The 24,579-nt window shown below is 30.8% G+C and overlaps 1 protein-coding gene across 2 annotated transcripts in view; it reads left to right on the top strand.

Annotated features, from left to right (window-relative positions):
* Positions 1-18,619: 18,619 nt before the first annotated feature.
* LOC126853005 (uncharacterized) overlaps positions 18,620-24,579 on the top strand; it is a 54,880-nt gene continuing 48,920 nt past the window's right edge. Inside the window, exon 1 of one of the 2 annotated variants that reach the window (XM_050598376.1) lies at positions 18,620-19,377. In XM_050598376.1, coding sequence (XP_050454333.1) covers positions 19,209-19,377 — 169 coding nt within the window. In that variant the 5' untranslated portion in view covers positions 18,620-19,208. The remainder of the gene's footprint in view (positions 19,378-24,579) is intronic. The other variant, XM_050598375.1, reaches the window with a different exon arrangement.

The raw sequence follows: 24,579 nt of genomic DNA on the forward strand, positions 1-24,579 counted from the left end.
ACTTATTTTTCCCGGATAAGTTTCAGACTCACGTAAGTATGCTCGCACGCACACACGCAAAGCGATTTTGTCCATCAAGGGACATTCACACTATTTACGTTTGATTATTCTTTTGTGTACACTCTTTTATATATGATAAATGAGAGAGAGAGAGAGAGAGAGAGAGTGAGTATGTACATGTATAACCCACTACGCCGCATTGACAAATATATACTGCAAAATATATAAACAAAGTCATACGTCACTATGCGGCATATACAGCGCTATTGTTTTGTGTTTAAAATTTCTCTAATTTGCAAAGTATGTTTTACAAGATGTATAATTTGAAAGACAATTTTTCGTAAACTCTATGTCACATAAAATATTTATACCGAAGGAAAGTATAAAAATTTGACGTGCCCAGATTGCATTAAAATATACTACTAAAAAAAATAAGTAACACTTTTTATACTCTAAAAATTGAGCTATTTTCAAATTGTTGTAACTCGACGAAAAATCATCGTACACAAAATTAAAAAGCATTTTAAAGCTTGAAGTTTCAACTTTAACGCGCTATCAATGGTTTTAAAAAATTTTTTTATCTTTCTTGTTCTGTACTTTAAAAAAGAATACATTGTTTTGTATGTCTTAAAATTACATATTTTTGACACTTTGCAATTCAATAAAGAAATTTCTTTTAAAAAATTTATCTCATGTTTCATAAACTACAACATTTCTATTTTGCCTACAAAATGCTTTTTAAAAAATTTTTTTTTAATAAGTTACACGATTTTGAAGCTAAACTGTATTAGAAATAATGTCGATACTCCGCCAAAAATCATCGTAGACAAAAAATGAAGAAAGCATTTTATAAAGCTTGAAATTTTAACTATAACGATATTGTTGATTTTTAAAAAATTTTTATCATTTTTTCATTTTTAAAAAATACAGATTTCAATCTTGTGTAACTCAATAAAAAAAAATCGTAGAAAAATTTAAAAAAAAGCGTTTTGTAGGCAAAATATTGTAGTTTATGGAACTTACATTGAATTTTTACAGAGTTTTTTTATCGAGCTGCAAAGTGTCAAAAATATGTAATTTTAAAGAACAAAACAATGTGTTCTTTTTTAAAGTACAAAACAAACAAGATAAAAAAATATTTAAAATATTAATTATTTACTGATAGTGCGTTAAAGTTAAAACTGCAAGCGTTGAAATGGTTTTTTAATTTTGTGTATAATGATTTTTTGTCGAGTTTCAACTTCATTTGAAAATAGTCCGATTTTAGGTATGAAAAAGTTTCCTATTTTTTTTAGTAATGTATAATTTCGGTTTGAAAATAATCCAATTTTCAGAATATGAAAAATGTTCCCTATTTTTTTTAGTAGTGTATATGGATCCAGACTTGTCCATACAATATTCCACGTTATATGAAAATTATTGTTATGTTATATAATAAAAGTATTATTATATTAAATATTTGTAGTTTATATAAAATTTTATAAAGTTTTATATAAAAACGTCAAAAAAGACATAATAATAATTTACTAGTCTACTAAAATTTCAATTTATTAGTATATGTTCATTTATAAATTTAAAAAAATCATATATTTTACAAGAATTAATACAATATAATTTTTCACATTGGAATAATATTCAAAAAATATACCAATTGTAATGCTGTCTCAGTTCTTGAAAAGACTGATATAATAATAACAGGAAGTATTATCATCTTACAGTTATTGTTATTTAAAATTAGTGATACAAAAATTATTAAAGTAATAGATTTAAAAATTAAAGCTGTACCTACGGAAAAGATAAGTATTGGTGCGAATATATATAAAGTTAATAGTGGAATTTTTCATCAAGGTAAACGTATAACTGATGGACATTATGCAAACATAGTACGAGCTATAGGTATCGAGTGGCAATTAATAAATGATTTAAAAGTACAAAAGTGCAGTTGGTATCGAAATGCATATATATTCTTTGCAGAAAAAATATAAATTTTTACAAAAAGCAATGAGATCACTATAAAAAAACTTCACAAAGGTAAAAAAAGTACGCCATACATAAAAAATATTCCTTGTACACAACAGGAAAGTTGAAAAGATACTTATCTCTGAAAAATAACTAATAAAAAATTTTTCTCTAAAAAATAAAAAACTAAATGAAATCAATAATTAACTGGTCAAGTATTTACAAGTAATTCAGTTTGTAAAGATTTGTGATTTGAAATAATAGATATCATAAAATCAATTTTTATAGAAGTGTTTTAGACAGATTTTTTCCTTAAAATTAAAACACATTTAATTTTTATTAACAGAATGATTTCCGAAATAAGTTCAATTTTGAATAGTATATCACAAATTACATTACTTTAGAGTTTATTAAAGGTGTTATATATTATAATATCAAATCATATTATTAATGTTAAGTGCAATTAGAATTCTCTTGATTTACAAAGTATATCTTATAGGATGTATAATTTGAAAGAAAATTTTTCGTAAACTCTAAGTCGGGGCGCGCGTATAAAACAAACTTACAAAGCAAAATATAAATACTTGGCGTGTCCGGGTCATAAACATATACAATTAATTCGTGTTGTACAATATTTCATATTATATAAAAATTATTTGCATCATTTATCATTATTAGTGCAATTAGGATTTATTTGATTTGCAAAATATATCTATTAAAATATATATAATTATATTAGTATTTCCTTGATTTGCAAAACATATTTTATAAAATATATATAATTATATTTTAAGATTTCTTTGATTTGCAAAATATATATGTTATAAAATATATATAATAATTATATTAGAATTCTTTTGATTTGCAAAATCTTATAAAATATATCTTATCTAATATATAAAATATATATCTTATAAAATATATATATAATTATATTAGAATTTCTTTGATTTGCAAAATATATCTTATAAAAATATATAATTATATTAGAATTCTTTTGATTTGCAAAATATATTTTATAAAATATATATAATTATATAAATAAATATATGATATAATATGCAAATAATTTTCATATCACATGCAATATTGTATAGACAACACAAATTTAGTTCCATGTTTACGACGGGCACGCCAAGTTTTTATATTTTGCTTTGTAAGTTTGTTTTATACGCGCACCCTGACCTAGAGTTTGCGAAAAATTTTCTTTAAAATTATACATCCTGTAAGATATATTTTGTAAATCAAAAAAATTCTAATTGCACTTAACATTAACAATATGATTTGATATTATAGTATATAACACCTTTAATAAACTTTAAAGTAATGTAATTTGTGATATACTATTCAAAATTGAACTTATTTCAGAAATCATTCTGTTAATAAAAATTAAATGTGTTTTAATTTTAAGGAGAAAATCTGTCTAAAACACTTCTATAAAAATTGATTTTATGATATCTACTATTTCAAATTACAAATCTTTACAGACTGAATTACTTGTAAATACTTGGTCAGTTAATTATTGATTTCATTTAGTTTTTTATTTTTTAGAGAAAAATTTTTTATTAGTTATTTTTCAGAGATAAGTATCTTTTCAACTTTCTGTTGTGTACAAGGAATATTTTTTATGTACTTGGCATACTTTTTCCTTTGTGAGGTTTTTTTATTGTGATTAAAAATATCTAAATAATAAACATTAGGATCTTCGTTTTTTTATTTAAAATTATAATTATTGTTAAATTTTATATTTTTCTTATTTTATTATTAATAAGTTATTTCTCTAACATAAAAATAGAAGATAAATTTTATTTATTTTATTGTGTATAATATAAATATTTTTATTTTAATTTGTTTTATTATTTGGATTTATTGTGCAAAAATGCATATATTGCAAGCGAATAAGAAAATTCTACGACTGAACATTTGCGAGCGGCGATTTTCGTGATCCCTCAGTGTCTATCTCTATTCTCTATCCTCACATACGAATTTTGACTACATGTACACGCGATGACGTAGCGTTATGTCTGTTTAGTAAGCTCCTAACACACTTCACTTACATGATAAGTCATTGGACAGAGTTCTTATTCCTACTACAGCATTCTTATTCTTATGTCGCCACCGTCAACTCAGAGTTCCGCGGCGACTACTCAGGAGCCCTCTTTAGATATGATGTCTCTAGATTATTTTTTATGAGATCATATAAAAGAACATATTTACAAGCAATAAATTAATGATCACGAGAAATTCCAAGAAAAAATTATTAAAGCATTAGCTACAATAACGGCAGCAATGATCATCAATGCAACAAACAGTTTACTATACGTGCAAAATTGTGCAATGGTGGCCATTTTGTACATTTATAATAATTTAGTTGATTTACTTTACAATTAAAATTTATTAAATATGTTTCATTTTTTAATTATTTATTCAATTATTTTCTATTAAAACGATTGTAATTTATATTTCATTGCAAAGATTCCAAAATATTGCAAAATGCAAAATAAATAAATATAAATAAATATTAGGATTATTATTAGGATTTTTGTCTTGAAATGTTCTAAGGAATCTGCCTTTAAGAGGAAATCCGATAGTTTTAAGACCCTGTATATATCAAAATATCTATTTTCATAAGAAATATCTCGAAAATTGATAAAGACGAAACATGATATGTCAATGAATATTGGATTGTATCGAAATAACTTTTATAATCAATGTTTATTTTGATTAAAAAGGGAGAACATGCAAAGTCCTGAAATTATAATTCCGAAATTTAAGATATGAGATATTGTTCTGAAAGGGCAAAATCCTTAAATTTAAGAAGCATTGCCCCGAAAAATCATAAGACCGAAATTTAAGAAGCAAGCATACATCATATATACACATACATTAAGTCGTCTTTGTTGAGCGTCGATCTACTAAGTTTCTTTCTATTAAGTGTCTCTCTATTAGCACTTCAATTTTTATTAAACATTTTTTATTGCACATTATTGCAAATCTTGCATTTATTACTTGCTTTAGTGAAAGACTATGATTTGGATACGTATTTATATATTTTAAGCTTTAAATCTTTTCCATAATTTTGCACTTATATTATGTATATATTTTAGATTTTTTATTCACTATATATAGATTTTATAAAAAATTATAAATGATATATAAGGAAGAATAACAAGACTGAATATACATTTGTATGGTTTTTTATTATATTATAATTTTAAATAGTTTTAGCAAATTGAAATTTCTACGTGTCACTTGACTTTAGACACATAGATTCATCAACTTATTTTTCTACTTATATTTACCTTAATTTTTTTAGACATTGGTATCTTAAATTTTATATGTATAAATCGTATTTTTTTTATATACAAGTAACCTAAGTTAATAATGCAATAAAATAAATTTATTTTGTTTTTCGAGTGCTCTTTTATTTTAGCCTGTATATTTCACATTAGGCTTTAAATATATAGGAATTAAATCGAAAGATGTATAGAAAGGCTTGCAATTTTTATAACAAAATGAATAAAGTTGTACTATTATATGTGTAAGTTTCTTTGATAATTTTAATTAGGATTGAAAAGTCGCTGCGCTTTTCAAGAAGAAAGTACAACGTACAATAAATCGGAGAAAATCAATCAATTGATCTTAATTTTTATTCGAGGTTATTACCGGCAAATTTCTATTACGAAACGGACTGTCCTCTTATGGAAAAAACCCTCAAATATTGAGAGTAACTCTCAATTTTAGGAGTTTATTCTCAAATTTGAGTGTATACATTCAAAATTTTGAGTGTTTTTAAAATTGAGTGTACGTACACCAAAACATTGAGTGTTTAAACTCAAAATTGAATATGTACACCAAAACATTGAGTATTCATATTCAAAATTGAGTATGTACATCAAAACATTGAGTATTCATACTCAAAATTGAGTGTGTACACCAAAAGATTGAGTGTTCACATTTAAAATTGAGTATGAACATCAAAATATTGAGTGTTTATACTCAAAATTGAGTATGAACACTAAACTTTTAAAAGTTTATTCTTAACACTTGAATATGATACTGAATAGATGAGTGTAAACCCAAAACTTTAGTGTTATTCACAAGATTGAGTATTTTCAAGAGACAATTGAGTGTTAACTGAGTAATAATTGAGTATTATTATTAACGCTAAAAATGTGAAATGAATCTTGCAAGTGTTGCCATGTAATATTTTTGAAATATTATTGGAACATGTAATTGTAATATTGAATGATAATGTTACAGCCACATTCCAAAAACATTACAAAAACCAATATTTGGTAATCGCTAGTTTGTTCGTTTACCGTTATACAGCGTGCGTTGCATTATTCATCTCTCATTTAATTTTAAGTCACGATGATTATATAAAGGTTGCAAAGAATGGCTAATAAGATTAAAGTATAATAACTAACAGTATAATTTGTCTGAAAAAATTAAAATTTTGTTTATTATCTACTTAAGATGTGAAATGAATCTAAAATCTAATATTTATATAAATAAGAATTTAAGTTTCTCAAATTAAATTATTTAGATTTAATTATTTTATTATTTACTTAATTATGTTTAAATATGTTAAAGTGTTTTTGTCATATAATATGTATTCAGTAATACTTATAAAAATGAAAGGTTTAGAAAACGTATATAAATGTTAAGATAAAAAACATTTATATATACTATATTATTATAAATATAATTGCACCGTAATGTATTGCATTGTAGAAGTATAGATATGTTACATTGCAATTCAAGACAAACTCTTAGAAGGATTGTTATTAAACAATTCTTTTTGGAAGTTCTCTACCGAGTCATTTTAAGAACATTCCAGAGCGCAACGCATGATCTACACACGGCCCACAAGCCCTTCGTTTTGATAGTATATAAACCGCCGATTTCGAACCTCCGGTGGCATTCACTCATCGCCATTCGCTCAGTATTCGTGCTTCATTACTATTTCATTATTCGTCCAGTTCCTTACCATTTTATGTCATTGTTTCATTATCTGTTTGCGTCATTACTGTACCGTCATACTAGGCGCGTGTATTTTGCTTCAACGATTTAGCTTTTTCTAATAATGTAGTAGCAAAAATCATGTCTGCAAAAATAATAATGATAATATAAATATAAGAAAATAATCATTACAACAACTTATGGCCTATCCAGACAAATTTATATAAATACATAAGCGTATGCTTAAAGAAATTGATTAGTCCATTTTCCTTATGCATATACTGATGCCTCTATACAAGTTTGTCTGAATAAGCCCTTAATCTTCATTTTTGAGTGGTTTGTGATGTATCATAAATGTTATATTAATGATTGCTATTATGTAAAATATAGATTATTATAATAAAGTCATACCATTATGAACACGATTATACACATCTTTATTTGCTTTTAGATTATATTCCACATTTGTTGCCTCTTCGACTAATTTTAAGTTTATTAATTGTTGGTTATTATTGTTTTTTTTCACATAGAGAAATACTGGATTGCTTAATATATCTCTTCTCCATTTCTTTAAACTTTTATCAATATTAAAAAACAAATTAAACATACAATTTTTTTCAAAATTATTTTTACGATTGCTTGGGACCACTTCAGCAGTTTTCCGTTTTACTGGCATTTACTGGCAGTAAAATCAAAACGCAGCACCAGTAATTAGGGATATACATAGGTGCAACTACGTATATGAAATTCAAAGGTTAATAAGATTTAAAGAAATCATAAACATAGAAATATAGGGACCGAGCATAGATATAGAAAATATAGAGACTGAGCATAAACTTCTGCGATAGACGAGGGAAATGAAGCCACTGCAGGATGATGCAATGAGGTAAATTGTGCCTAATTTTGACTGGCGCGTTATATCGTACAAATTCACGTTAGTGATATTCGTGTTGGCAGCTATCAAACTCTCACAGGTATTTTGACACTATTTGTCTAAATGTTGAAGTAATTTATCAGAATTAAAATATCTAAATATATAAATATAATTTAACATTTTTAAAATGCATATTTTATTATGTACATAAAATGTACATAATAAAATATATTAAAATTAAATATTATATTTGTTATAGAATTAAAGATAAAGTATAATAATTATGTTATAAGTATAATAATTAAGTTATATTATATTATTATTTAATATTCAATAACATTCAATACTTATAATAAATATTATTAATATTTATTAATTTATTTGATACACTATACTATATGTAAAATAAATATTTAACAATACAATATATAATACAATAAAATAATAATATAATAATACAATAAAATATAACAGATATAATACAATATATATTCTTCATTGAAACATAATATAAATTTATTGAAAAATTGGCACTGACATTTAAATTTATCTATATTATTTAAAGCTATATAATGTAATTTAATTTTTGTAATAAGTAATAATAATAATAATAATAATAATAAAATTTTTTTAAATAATATAAATAAATCTAAAAGTCAGAGTCAATTTTTTAACAAACTTATACTGTTTATATAAAAGTCAATGAAAAATGTATTATACATATTATATATATTGTGACGTTGCCGTCTCGCGCGCGTCTACCGGATCTCTATCCGATCGCTGAGCGCGAAAAGCGCACTCGTGCCAATCGCAAAACATTAGAGCCGTACCGAATCTCCAGAGGGGCGTTATTTGTCGGACTTATTTCGTCTTTTTAATTTTGTTATTATTTCATTACCTCAATATAACACGGGAGCCTTATCGGAGGAGCGTGAAAACGGCCGCTCCAAAAACAACGATCACAACTCGGAAGACGACCTTCGAGAGGACGAAGAAGGAAAGGAACTAAGAACCACCGAATTCGGAAGCGAGGCGAGAAGCACGAGAGGACAAGGAAGATCCTCGCGCCTTGACGCAGGACCGTGCGGAGACGTGCCCCGAAGGGCTGAAGGAGCTCCATCGCCGCGAGGCACGGCGGGAAAAGGGGAGGTCAGCAAGGGACACCGTTGCGTTCCTCGCTTGAGATCCCGGTGGAACTCCCGAGGCCGTCTTAGAAGGGCCCCATGAAAAATATTGATCGCGATCTCGGGAGTGCGTACGCCCCCAGTACGATCATGAGCGTGCTGCCAGACGGCTGCCTCGCGTGTTATCACGTGATTGGCCGTGATAACACGCACCCCGATTGCGCATCCCCGGCTGGCCCGGCGTTACCGATTCTAGATCGCAGTGTTCCCGGGGCAGATTGGCGCGAGCGTGAGCGAGAGACTGACGTGCGGACGATTGCGAAACAGGAATCATAGGGCGAGCGAACGAGTGCGAGCGAGGAGAGTTTCCGACTGTGAGCAAAACGAAGTGGCGGAGTTTCGAGGACGAAGCCGAGGAAGGAGAGCCCGCCAGGCCCAGGACTCCCAAAGGAAGAGCTTCGTTACCGGTGAGGTTATCCCAGTGTATAGTTTCCACGCGTGTTCGTGATGTAGAGATCGCGTCGTTCTGCCGTCGTAGCCGTAATTTTGCGTTGTTTTTGGCATTCGAGTTCCGCTTGGAATTTTAGCGATTATCGCGTCGTTGTAGCGTAATTATATTGGCGACACGGCCCCGTCAGCAAGCGAGTCGAGCCCCGAAGCGTCCGGATCATTGGTTTCGCGGATTCGATTAGAATCGCATTAGATTCAGCGTAAGTCGTCTCTCTGGAGATCGCGGCACGGTAATACGGCATAATATGATAGTCGCGAAATCTCTCGCCCGTTTAGCGTTTAAGTCCGGTATGTGTGAATAGTCTGCCGTGCAGTGTGAGTGTGTTTCGCGATCCTGTATGTCGTTAGTTCGTCGTCGAGTGTGAGTGTGTTTCGCGTGGAAATAATTCTGCTTATGTGTATCGAATCATACGCGTGAAGTGGATTAGTGATCGAGTGATTTCGCGGTTGGTGCATGTAACATTGTATGGAGCGTTGCAAGTTATATTTGTGCGGTGCATGTTAGGGGTGCACTGGATGCATGTGGTACTCGTACGTCAGAATAGCGAGCGAAATATTATCGATCCACGAGGGGTCCGATAATCGACCCGGTATAATTGCGCGCGAGCCCAGGCCCAATCGACTCTGATTTAACAGCGTCTTATTTTCTGTAGCGCTAAGCCGTTTCTAACACCTAGTCTCGCTTCCGCGAATTTATCGACACCGGGCATACCACCGTTTATCTTTGTTTATCATTCAGACGCATCGTTTCTCAATTAATAAAGCTGTTATTTCTTTGTTTCGCTTGACGAATTTAATTTCTTTTACGCGTGTTTGTCGCTCTGTCTTTGTCGCCTCTTGCCTTCATATATCGTTCGTTCAACATCCGCCTTGCCTCTCTACCGTTAGATGAGCTAGTCCGCCCGCGACGAAATCGACTTCTTTCTTTGCGTCTTTTTCGCGCCTATCTCGCGTATTTGACGAATTGATACGTGCAAGACCGTATCTGCCGTCCAATTTAAATTCTCGCGAGTTTTAAGGTTTCGTCACGGCACGCGCGGAATACCTTCCACCCCGTTCCCTCCCGGCGTGTAATGTGTGATTCTCAGTACACTGTGTTTTTGTCGATTATCCCTTTTCCCGCATCTCCCGACCGGCGAATCGTACTCCCGTTCGCCGGTGTACCGGAACATCCGCGCAACGGAGAGATCGCGACGGCGGACGCGCGCAGAGTTCGCGGAGGGAAAAGTCGTCGCAATATATATACATATATTTTTTATTATATATGTATTATATGTATATATTGTATTATATATATGTATTTTATTTTATTATATGTTGTATTAATAAATATTATATTTATTAATATATTGTGTTATGTGTTGTATGATTGATTTGTATTGTATGTATGTTATATTGTTAAATATTATATTTATTAATATAGTGTATTAAGTAAATCAATGGATTTAAGAGGGGTAAGTGCATGCGAATCACATAGAACTCGACAAGAGCGTACTGCATAGCCACTCCTATCCAATTCCGATTCTCACCTCCAAGTTAGTAAACCCCGGGAACCTGAGTAACGGCAGAAGATTGGATAACCATTCCAGTGGGAAGCTAGGTCTGATGAGAGCGGGAGAAATGGCCCTCTGAAATCGGGGTTGGGCGAGGAGCTGACAACTCCTCTCCGGAAAAAAAAGCAAAGGTCACGAAACCTCAGAATGAGCTTCGGATGCTGGAAACCGGAACGATGACGACGGACATCGCAAAAGAAAAATGGATATGATCTTTGGTACATGGAATACACGAAGCCTTTATAGAAGTGTCGCGCTGAAGGAGATCTTGAACGAAATGACGAAGTATGATATCGACATATTAGCCGTACAGGAAACGAGATGGAAGGGCAGTGGTATCTTCGACACAAGAACGCAAGGTACAGTGTTACGCAGCGGCAAGAATGACAAATCGGAGTTGAGAGTGGCCTTCATTGTATGGAAAGGAATGAAAGAGAGCATTCTTGACTTCAAAGCAGTAAATGAGAGAATATGCCTCTTAAAACTGAAAACGAGATTTTTCAACTTAGCCATCATAAACGTCCACGCAGAAACAGAAGAGAAGGATGACATGACAAAAGAAAATTTCTACCAGGAGTTAGGGAAAGTATATGACACGATGCCATCTAACGACATAAAGCTAGTGATAGGAGACCTCAATGCAAAGATAGAACGGGAACCAGTTTATAAGGTCATAATAGGCATACACAGTGAGAGCAATGATAATGGGCTACGAGCTATTGACTTCGCTAGCTCCAGAGGCATGGTGATAATGTCCACACAGTTCCCCAGAAAGGACATCCACAAATGAACGTGGACAACACCAGATAATAGAATCTCACAACCAAATAGACCATGTCTTAATTGAAAAAAGAGGAGCATCGAGTATAAAAAATGTGAGAACATAAAGATGCGAGAACATAGAGGGGCAGATTGCGATTCGGACCACTACCTAGTGAACGCGCACTTTAGATCGCATAGTATGTTTAGGTCGCATAGCGAGCGTAACAAGCAAAACCGTCAGACCATAAAGACCTGCCAGAATGAACCTAGAAAAGCTAGAGGAACCGGAGGCAGCAGGGCTCTATATATAAAAGAGAACCTCAATACGCCCAGGCATGCAGCCAACACGCTAACAATAGAAGAAGACTGGCATTCCCTCAAAGGCGCGCTACTGCAGGCGGCGGAGTCGACACTTGGATATAGGCGAGCCGATCCTAGAAATGAGTGGTTCGATGCAAGGCTGGCAGGCAATAGAGAAACGAAATATAGCCAGAAGAGAATATATAAAACGATCGACCAGAAACAAGAAAACAATATATGGATTCGCAAGAAGAGAAGCCAAGCAGACCATCAAGAAGAAGAAAAGAGCATATACCAACTCGATCATGATGAAAGCAGAACAAGACTTTAAGGACAATAACCTGCGGAAAGCACATAAGGGCATCAATCTCTTTAAGAAGGGATATCAACCTAACAGCACCTTCTGTAAAACACAGACGGGCGTGCTGATAGAAACAAGAAGGGATCTTAGATAGATGAAGGCAATACTTCCAAAAACTCCTTCAACCCTAATCAATAGCTAACGCAACGAGACTCAAGGTTAGAGACAAACGAAGAGGAATGTAATATGGACCCGTCTACTGTCGAGGACACGCGTAAAGCAATCCGCAAACTTAAAAACAACAAGGCACCTGGCCCTGACAACATACCTGGGGAATTGAAGCGCAGCGGGGAGCAGCTCCTGACCAGATTGCATGGGCTGATACTAAGAATATGGGAAACGGAACAGATGCCAGAGGAGTGGCGCACAAGCATTGTTTGCACGGTCCACACAAAGGGCGACAGACTCCTATGTGAAAATTACAGGGGAATATCACTACTCAGCACAGCATATAAAGTAGTTGTGACCATCATCAGAAATAAACTGAAAGAGAGCGCTGAGAGCATCATAGGAGAGTATCAGGCTGGTTTTAGACCGGGAAGATCAAGCGGGGCAACTTTTCACAGTGACGCGGGTCTGCGAGAAGTTCTGGGAATACAACATTGACGTTTATCAGCTGTTGTGGATTTTAAGCAGTCCTACGACAGCATAGACAGGAATCGAATGCTCCATTTTACTCGACTTCAATACATATCCTAAATTGGTTAGACTGATAGAAAGCAAAATTTGGAATACCAAATGCCAGGTGAAAATAGCTGGAGAGCTCACTGACGCGCTGGATGTAACATAGGGACTAAAGCAGGGAGATGGGCTAGCAACTATGCTCTTCAACCTGGGCCTCGAATGCAGTAAGGAAAACTGAAGTCGACGTTAATGCAACACTAATGGATAGGTCAGCACAAATAATCGGATATGCAGATGATCTCAACATCCTTGCAAGATCAATGCCAGCGATCAGGAAAACCTTTGGTAATCTAGAGAAGGCAGCCAAGGAGATAGGGCTAGTAGTGAACGAACAAAAAACCAAGCTCATAGTCCAGAGCAAAAAGCGAAAGAATCGCATAGGACAAAACATAATAGTATGGGATTACAACTTCGATGTTGTAAATAACTTTTCCTATTTGGGCTCCAACATGATCGCCGACAACGAAGAAGCTCAAGAAATACTGAAACGGATAGTAACGAGCAATCGCATGTTCTATTCGATGCTGCCAATTATGAAGTCTCGAAATATCCAAAAAAACGTTAAGCTCCGCCTGTATAAAACACTGATCCGTACCGTCGCTACGGAAGTGAATCCATGGACAATCACAGGCAAATCTGCGGAATTGGATAGATTCGAGAAAAAGGTCCTAAGAAAAATCTAGAGACCAGTGAAGGAGGGTGAAGCATGGAGAATTCGATATAACCATGAGCTATACCAGCTGTACAAAGTGTCATCGCTTTTGACACACATTAAACTAAGGCAATTCCAATGGACCGGGCATGTACAACGCATGCCAGAACACAGGGTTGCTGAAAACGTTCTCAGAGTTGCGGGAGGAAAGCGAGGGGCTGGGAGACCAAGGGCGAGATGGGAGAAGCCGGGTGGCCAGAAGCACCCGGGAGATGCTGGGACGGAGGAGAGCGTTGGAGGATCGAGACGAATGGAGGCTAAGTATTGAGGAGGCCAAAGCTCGATTTGAGCCGTAGCGCAATCGAAGAAGAAGAAGTAAATCAATAAAATTAACGATATTTATTATAAAAATTAACTGTTACTAAATATTAAATAAAAAATATTAAATATTAAATAATAATATCAAATATAATTATATAATTATAAAATATAATTAGTATTATATTATGTTTAATTTTAAAAATGTCGCCAGTAAATAAATTAATAAACAAGTGTTTATACGACCAAACTGGCAATTTATTGTTTGATTATTATATCACAACGTTTCGACCATATGGTTTTGGTCCTTATCAAGTGAAACTAAAATTACAATACAATAAATAATGATAGTCATGTTACAAAGAAAAAAATAGGATTAAGCAACTTACGTTATAATTAAAAAGTAGAAAGAGAAAAATCGAAATGTCAAACTGACATTGTGTCAACCACTATGTTTGGAATACTGAGATCAACTAAACGACCTTTATTAATTTATCGTATATGTTGTTTAAATTCTCTGTATCTTTTTGGGAATTAATAGTGTTGTCAAATTTTTTAATAAAAAACATTTCAGCTATTTCTCTCTTTCTTACATGTTTTTCGTTATGTAGAATATCAGACGTTGACCAATCGAAGTCATGATCAAATTTTAATTTGTGTTTGCCAATTACGGATAAATTACTTTCGTGCATTTTTATATTATTACAATGTTCCTTGACTCGGGTGCTTAAGTGTCTTTTTGTCTGGCCAATATACAAAGCACTACAATTCTTACAATTTATTTTGTAAACAACCTCCGTTCTATTGCTAATAGGCAAACGATCCTTGCCGCGTTTAATCAATGAATTTAATTTTTTAGGTATATTGTAAACCACTGTCAGTCCCATATTTTTAAGCAACCGACCAACATCGTCACTCAAGCCTTCGACAAACGGTAGTGCGATGTAGGAGGGTTTGTCTGTATCAATTTCCCCATTACCTAGAATGCTACTGCTCCGGTGTTTCAAAAAATTCAGTCTCTTACAAATATAACGATTTACAATGTGTGTCGGAAAACAATTATTAAGTAAGATCTGCTTCACGACATCAATGTTTTTTCCATGAAACTGGTCGTCAGATAGTAAAATATTTTATAATTAGTATTATATAATTATATAATTATATTAACATTATATAATTATAATATAAATATTGTTCTTTATTTTTAATTCTACAATATATTTAATATATATTATGTACATTTTATATATACATTTTAAAGCTGTTAAATATATATGTATATATATATATATATATATATATATAATATAATTATATATATTTATATATCTTATTTCTGACAAATTTCTTTAACATATAGACAAATACTGTCAAAATACGCGTGACAGTTTGACCACCAACACGAGTATCATTGATGCGAACTTATGCGATATGACAGCCAATCAATTTTAGACACAATTTATTTCGTCGCATCGTCCCGCAGTGGCTTTCTCCCTGCAATGATATGCTCGGTCTCTATATTTATATGGCTACGGGCGTGCGAGCGTGCGTGCGTGCGTGCGCACACACACATATATAAGGTATCTTACAATCTCCATACATTTATTTATGTGCTCTAGAAATAAAATAAAATTTAAAATTCTAATATAAAATTTTTTTAATTGTTGTTCAACAATGGTTTTTGAGTTAGTTTTTGAGTAAGCGATCAAAATTTGCAAATGATATAGCATAATACTCACGCGCTTAAACTCATAACTGTACTTATTCGCGTATCGATCTGTCATGTTATTGATTTTTTTAAGTCATAATTTTTATTGCACAATTGATTTTATTTTGTTGTTTTCTATATACGTATCTCTACATTATGGCGATAGGCTAATATTAATAAATTATAAATCTTATACGAAAAATATTTAATTATTACATTATTTGATTGAATAATTAAATAATAATCAATTATTAATACTAAATATTAATAATAAAAAATAAAATTATATATTATATAATATTATTAATAATATTATATAATATAAATATCAATAAAAATAATTATAAGTAACATTATTATTAATTTTATTATAAATAAATATCAGCTATTTTATTATAATAAAATCAGCTGTGCAATAAAAATCAGTATCTGATTTGAAAAAATCAATAACAAATAACACGCGGTACGTATATAGTTATGGGTTTGAGCGCGAATTTCACGTGTTATCATTGGCAAACTTTGATCGCTTATAATTCAAAAATGCAGCCTAAAAATTTTTATATTAAAATTTTTGACTTTATTTTATCCCCAAAACACGCTAATTAAATATTAAATATTAAATGTACGTAGATTGTAAATGTATGCATAAAAAGTATAAATTGACGACATTAAAATTATTAGATTTTTATTTATTGAAAAATACCATGAAATAAAAGTTGTAGAATTTATTGATTTTCTACATGTTCTCAAAATTTTGATTTAATTTGAACATACTCTAGACATACGTATATATATATACAGGATATGTTAGAATACAATTGGGAGCTTTAATGTCTACTGTGTTGAAGATAGAAAAAAATGATAAAGAAAAAAGTTGAATGGCATAGCAATGTATTTTTTTATTGATTAAATTTTTTCGTAAATGCAACGATGTACTGAAAAAGTGTAATTGCATTTTTTTTAATAAAATCATATATTTTTTTATTGTAAAAATTAATTCTTTTGAACATTTTGTGTATAAAAGTATTAAGCTAAAAGCTTGAACAAGTAATATTTTACGAGATATTTGAAATTTTTAAATGAAACTGAATGAGGAATATGTTTTATTTAACAAGCAAATCTCAACAAGTAAATCCGAAAATTCTGATTTTGATGAAACTTTACATATTTGTAAGAAAGTAAATAGATGAATTTAAAAATTTTTAGTTGCTATCCAAAAACGAAACTAAGGAGTGAAATCATCTCTCATATGTGAAGCGGTTTTGTTTTTATCGATATATCTAAAAAAATTTAAGATATTAGAAAATGTTTTATTTTTATGGTAAGTACATCTCTATTTAACCTCATTAATAAAATTTAAAAAAAATTTTTTTTCATTTTTACAAAAAAAGTTTTTTAAATTATTTTTTTTAAATTTTATTAATATAATTAAATAGAGGTATTCTTGCTACAAAACTTTAGTATTAAACATTATTTGATATTTTAAATAATTTTTTAAGTATATTTATCTAAAGATCAAAGAATTCTACATACATATGAAGGGTGATATGATTTGTGAATAACTGAAAATTTTTATGTTTATCTATTTATTTCCCTACATGTATGTAAAGTTATTAAAATCAGAATTTTCGTGAAATTCATTAAGATAAAACATTATCTACATCATCAACAAAAAATTTAAAATAAATATTATTCTTTTGAGCATCTTATCTTAATACTTTTATACATAGAATGTTTAGAATAATCGGTAAAAAAAGTCTCACGTTTGCTATATACGAATATCACTTCTCAGACTTGACAGCAGCAATCTTATTCAAATTGGTCGCAATCGAAAGCTTGCATTCACATTATATAATAAAAGTGCAGTTAGATTTTTGATTATGGCTATAGTTCCTGAGATATTTTAATCGAAAGTATTATAGACATAAAATTCCGGATAAGCTACTTGATAGCGTCGCGTCCTACATAGGCAGAACTCTTGACAAGCCAGACAGATTTTTTTTATAATTTTTTTATGAACTTGGCGTTGCGACGCTACCACGTCGCTTGATAATTCCTTTATTAAGCGTTACAGAAATAAATGGTAAAGGACTTTCCTTCTTGATTTCACTTGCTCTACCTGCACACAAGAGATAATATAATTATTATGGGATATCCTGTAATATATATAAATATATATACACACACACACACACACACACACACACACACACACACAGAATGTCCGCAGTCAATTGCATCAGGTGATACGGTTATTATGGGACACCCTGTATATATTTTATTGCATTTTATTTGTTTTTGCAAATAAAATAGAGTGAAATGTTAAATAGAAATAAAGAATGCAAAATTGCACAATTTTAATATTTTCTGCGTCTTACATTAAATCTATTTTAATTAAAAAAATAATATCTGCATATTATATTTTTTAGATTTATTTGGCGTGATTTTTTATTTCACTTTTTTTGATATATATATATATATATTAAGTTTTTTGCCATGTTATTAATAAAGAAATAAAATATAATTTATAAATATAATTTTTGAGTATATTTTTGATGGTGATTAATTTTTGTAAAGGATTATTTTGGCTGGAGAAAGATATATTTAACGCTTTTTTTTTACATCTGTGATGTCTTTTTTAGGCGGATATGTTATAACAACAATGACAATACATGATTGAGTTTTGCTCTCAAAAGAAAAAAAAAAACTCGGAGACATTGCCAGGTATTGCGCTACGTTGTTTAGTGTTAGAAAAATACAGAAAGAGGTGGATGCCGCAGAGCAACAATACTATTACGCGACAGTCAAGGGAGTGAAAACATGGCTTCGCTGTATTGCGCAGAACATCGGCGCCTTAGTGTCGCGATGACCCTTGGTGGGGTGAATCGTGAGTCGTTGCTTGGTGCTCGCGCCTTTTCGCTACGCTACGTGGCACAATCGCACAGAATACGCACGACAATGCGATCATATTGTGAGAACATGATTGTTATCCCTACTGTTTAGATTCCTCTACTCCTTTTTCGACGTAAACCAATTAAATATATATAGAAGAAGAAAAAAAAAGAGAAAAAAGAAGAGAAGGAATCATCTGAATTGTTCGATCTACGAATCGCCTATCCTTGATGATCAAGGAAGAGTCCAACGCGACAGTGTGCTTCTTTAAACGACAACAGAAGATCGCTAGATTGTAAAGACGCGGGGAGATCCACACAGGCAAAACGGGGAAAGAGAGCTACGGGTAAGGTTCCGCAGCAGCGACTATGCGCGTGATCGATCGCGCGCGTCTCTACGATCGACTGGAGATGTGATACCGGAAGTAGGCCAGGCAGGGTTGACCTGCGTAGGCGTATAGGTACATACAGGGTGCGTGTGTGCGTACGAGAACGACGTGTAAGCCGTAGGTGTGCCGTGTGGGTCCAGGAACCAGCAGTCGTAGAGATGCGCGTCGCCGTGACGGCTTCCCCGTCGCTGATGTGTTCATCATCGAGGATTACTCTTTGGTACAATGCTATTGTGCGACTGCTTTGCGTTATTTTGGTCTCCTGTTGGATTATTTTTGATCAACCAGTTTTGGGTTTACCGGATCCAGAGTTGACGACAGTGGAAGGTAAGATAATTCGTTTGACGTTGCATGATGCTCAGAATCTTATGTGTATCATTCTTTTTAGAATTATACTAGAAAAATATATCATATTTCTCACATCTTTACTAAAATAACAATCGCGCGAAAAATCACTAACGATGTTTTAATTGAAATTAAACGCTATAAACTTATTGTATCTACTTTTGTAGTAATTGTTTTACATTAAAGATTTTTATTTAATAATTTCGCATGCATTAAACATTTGCAAATATATATATATCTATATATATATATATATATATATATATATATATATATATATATATATAAAACTGCAAAGTTAATTATGCAAATTTCTCTCTCTCTTTCTCTTTTTCAACTCCCTTTTCTACATTTTAAACAAAGACTATTTTATTTATACTTTGATATACAGGGTGTCTGATAATAATCGTTCCACTCGAAATGTGCAAGTAGAGCGGATTAAACCAAGCAGGAAAGTCCTTTACCATTTTTTTGTATAACGTTTAATAAAAGAATTACTATTGAGTAAAGTTTAGCCAAACATCGCCGTTCTTTAGCCGGGCGCACATCGATGAGAAGCACATCGCGCTGTGACAGTTGAACGCTCACGCACACTATCAGGCGCACGGCTCACCGACGTACGTCCGGGTAACGATCAGCGATGATAAACTTTACAATAATAATTCTTTTATTAAGCGTTATACAAAAAAAAAATGGTAAAGGGCTTTCTCGCTTGGTTTAAACCGCTCTATCTGCATATTACGAGTGGGGCGATTATTATCAGACACTCTGTATATATATTTTTATGTATATATTTAATGTATACATTTAATACACACACATATATATATATATATATATATATATATATATATATAAATATTGCATGTGCTTTTTATTATATACCTGAAGCATCTGCAGAAGTCATTTCTAACATTCGTCAATTCACAATGACACGCACTATGAAAGTTTTTTAGACTATGTATCGCTTCTTCAAGAAGTTCTCCACTATAAATGTTTAAAAATTTGAGCATTAGTCCGTCTGCGGCGTTACTACAATGTGCATTACTTATGAAATGATCCTCGCTTATAAAATAAACTGCAGTTCTCAAAACTTTATTAATTTTTTTTCAATAAAACTTTAATAGTTATATTAATTTGACAAATTGATAATAAGCAATTAAAATGCTTATAATGAAATTATTTTGCAGATTAGATGAAGTTAATTTTTATGAGATATATGTTTTGTTGATATAATTTCCTTATCTTTTCCTATATTGCACGCAATCATACATATGACACATGCGCCACATGAAAGACATTATATCACGTCAGATTAAAGTGCAAATAAACATCCATTGTGAATTCAAGCATTGAGTGATTTAATGCAGTATTAATGCATAAGAAGCCATCATATGTTTGTTATGAAAACTAAGTGCTTTGTTGATACTTACTTGTTACAACAAATATTACATCTAACATACAATAAAATATCGAAAAAACGGGAAACATGGATCAATGCTGATAAAAACAGATATCTAAGAACAATTTGTGATTAAATAATATTTTTAAAAATTACGAAGTTGTATGTTTGTTAATTGTCTCATCTTATTTGTAATTCGCGCTACATCCTATTCGTAAATCACACTTTAAAAATCATTTCAAGGTCAATGGAGACATTTCAAAAAATTTTTGGGACAAAAGTTTCTTATTTTTCGCCGGGAAATCCGAATCTGCAATGAAAAATGTTCCATTTAAAAATTTTGACTTTTGATCTGGATAGCTCATTTCTGATTGACACCGGAAGTTGAAAATATTACCATACAATAGATTGGACTCGATTTAGTCATCAAAATTTTTGCGATTTTTGATAAAATCCATTTCCTTTTTTCTTAAAGGCCTATACAAATGGTTAAAAAAACCCTGTATATAAGTGACACCTCACCAATGACTTTGATCTTTATGTATGTTGTAAAAGTAAAGATAATAATCAGGTAATGAGTGAATTTCGTATGAATAATTGCACAATACATATATAGAATCATTTAATTATAGATTATTAATTTTTATTTTGTATTTTGTATTTTTTGTATTAATTTGTATTTACTAAAAATTATTCAAGCTCGAATTTTTATTTGTTAATAATTTTCTAATGAACGAATTTTTTAAATATTACTTGGAGTTTAATGTTTTAACAACGTTAACGTCAAGATTATTGAAGAGAATACAGTAAAGGTTTATTATTAAATTAAATTAAGTTATATATTTCAAAATTTATATATAAGCACGGATTAAAATAACAGTAATGAATCAATCTTCTTAGAATATGCATGAAGATCGATAATTATCGTTTTCCGATTATAATTTGTACTACAGAATCTCTGGATTAGTTTGAAAAAAAGATTTCTATGTAAAATATCCAAACAATTTTTTTATAATATGTGTAAAAAATTCTAATGCAAACTTTTTATTAACAAATATATTTTTTTTAAATCTTATGTTTTGTAATTCATACATTTTAAAATCCAAAACACATAGAAGATATATTAGAGCATAATCTCTCAAAAGATATAAAAATGATTTTATTGTTTAAAAATAAAAAGTTATAATTTTTATCTCTTAGTTTGTAACCTTTCTCATATCGTTTTATAATTTTTCTTTATCTGAATCAATCATCATAAAAGATAATGGCTTACATAGTTTTAATATTTCGCGGTTTTAAATTATTTTATGCATTTTTTTTATTTTATTTAGCTTTCCGACATCTTTTATTTTTTATTTTGATTCACGTAGTTTTTTTAGATTATCTTGTTTAAAAAGGATACATGAATATTCTGCGCTTTCTATTGTTAGTGCTGAAAATTTATTGATTTAACGTTTCTATCAACAAGTTACGTTTAGGCTTCATTCAATTTATTTATGTTAATATATTTCTCATATATTTATTCTTTGATGATTTTCATTAAAATTAGAATATTAAAGTGACAATAATAACGCCCACATGATACATCTCGATAATATTTATACACATTTAACTTGCATATTTGGCTCACAAAATTAGCCTTTTTTATTTTGTTGATTTGTCAATTTTTAATATGTTACATTTTGTTTGTCACAAATTGAGAATATGAATCTATAGTATCAAAATCTGAAATTAAATCTATATACAAACTGATTTTAAATTATTGACAAACTTCAGGATCGAATATAACAACTTTTGACTACGAACTCATGTTTTCCGAAGTAATCCTGTATTAATCTTAACAAAAATCCAAAATCTCTATTTTTTCTTGTCTTTATGTTAATTTTTTAAAAATTCTTTAGAAAGCTTTAAACTTTTTTATATCGTAAAGTATAATAAAAGAATCTAGAAAAACATTAATGGCGCCATGTGAAATGAATATCTTATAAAAATTCCACGTTGAAGTTTTATATGGCATATTTTATATGTTCGATTAGCTTGATCATCAACTTCAACAATAGCATCCAATCTAGCGCACATCGATTAGTCTCCGCAATATAGAATCATAATAGAATCATTAGGTAGTATATGTGCGATTAGAATAATCCCACAAAATAAGTGCTTCATAAAGCACAAGTGATACGGTAAATTGTCTTAATTATACAAAGTCAAGATCAGTATTTCTTGCATATATCTAGAATAGCTCGGGATAATATTAACTCAAATATATTGTTATACATTAGCTTTACTTATGTTAGATCTTATTTATGTTAGCATGATATTGTAAGTACATCAGTGAGTATAAAAAGTAATAAATAGAATTTCTTTGCATTACATAAATAATCATGGCTTGTATGTAAACGCAATTAGCATGGAGAGACTTATGTAATCTGAGCTTAATAAAATTGAAAGATATGCATATTTTAAAAAATCTCTGTTTACATTGTTTAACAACATTTACATTATTTAGCAGCGTCACAGACATCTTTTCTGTAATATCATGTCAAGAGATATGCTAGTGTCTTGCACCAAATCAAACGTAGCAATTATGCGCAACAAACAATCGCGCATAGAGCACAACGAGACGGATATTTATACGGATATCTATACCATGTGTCTATAGCGAGTCGCCCAGTTGAGAGTAACTCTTTTATACTTACTAAGAATAAAATCGCATAAAAATGAATATTTATCGCATAGAATTGAATATTTATTTCGATTCTTATTTATATTGTTTTTTGTAAAATTATATTATTATCGAAATTAATTCTATTTTTCAGTCTAGTAATAGCTAATGAACTATTAAAATAACAAATATTGTGTAAATATCATAAAAACTGTTAGAATTAGTAAAAGTCCATAAATATCTTGAAATGCTTAAGCACAGAATGTAAATTTTTTTTTCAATATTGTAAAACAAAATTATACTTTTATCGAGAACGTTAAAACGATGATAGTTTGGACTATAATGTAACTGATATATCATTTGTGTTCTATAGGACGCTAAGTATAAAACACACCAAATAAATCAATAAACGACATAACGTAGCTCTCCTCTCCTCGTATACATAGCTGTTATTTATATATGTTATGCATGTAGTACGTATTATTTTTTGCAGTTTGTCACAGCACTACACTATGTCAAGATTAAGTTTAAAAATGTTACATACAGTATATTTTAGCACATAAGTAACATATCTAAATATAAATAGATGACATGTTATTCGCCAATAGAAGGAGTCGGAAATTGGCCGTATGGCATGACTGTAAATGAAAAGCTAATAGCTAGATGCAAAATTTCAAGTCAATACAACTCGCGTATAATTTTTAAAATAATTATTGTATTTGTTTCGAACAGCATTACAATTTTTATTATATTGAAATATTTATATCATTAAATATATGCATATTTCTCCGTTCTCTAACATAGGTAACTTTTGTGAGCGATAAATATATCCATAATAGAGTTTAGTTAAAATCATTTCATTTATATATATTCGTATGGTTTATCTGTGTGCGCGCGCGCGTGTATGTGCGGGGGAGGGGGTGTTTTAATTTAGGAGATAATAAGGAGTATGTTGGGACTCTCTACATATACACACACACACACACACACACACACACATATTGATTATTTTATTTGCTGTGCTACTGTAATAATTCTCAAGGAAATCAGACGAAATGCCATTTGAAAGTAACATTTGTACATTTGAAATGTGAGTTCAAGTTATATTTTTCAAGTT

This window comes from Cataglyphis hispanica, chromosome 11 (genome assembly GCF_021464435.1).
Source record: "Cataglyphis hispanica isolate Lineage 1 chromosome 11, ULB_Chis1_1.0, whole genome shotgun sequence".
Lineage (NCBI taxonomy): Eukaryota > Metazoa > Arthropoda > Insecta > Hymenoptera > Formicidae > Cataglyphis > Cataglyphis hispanica.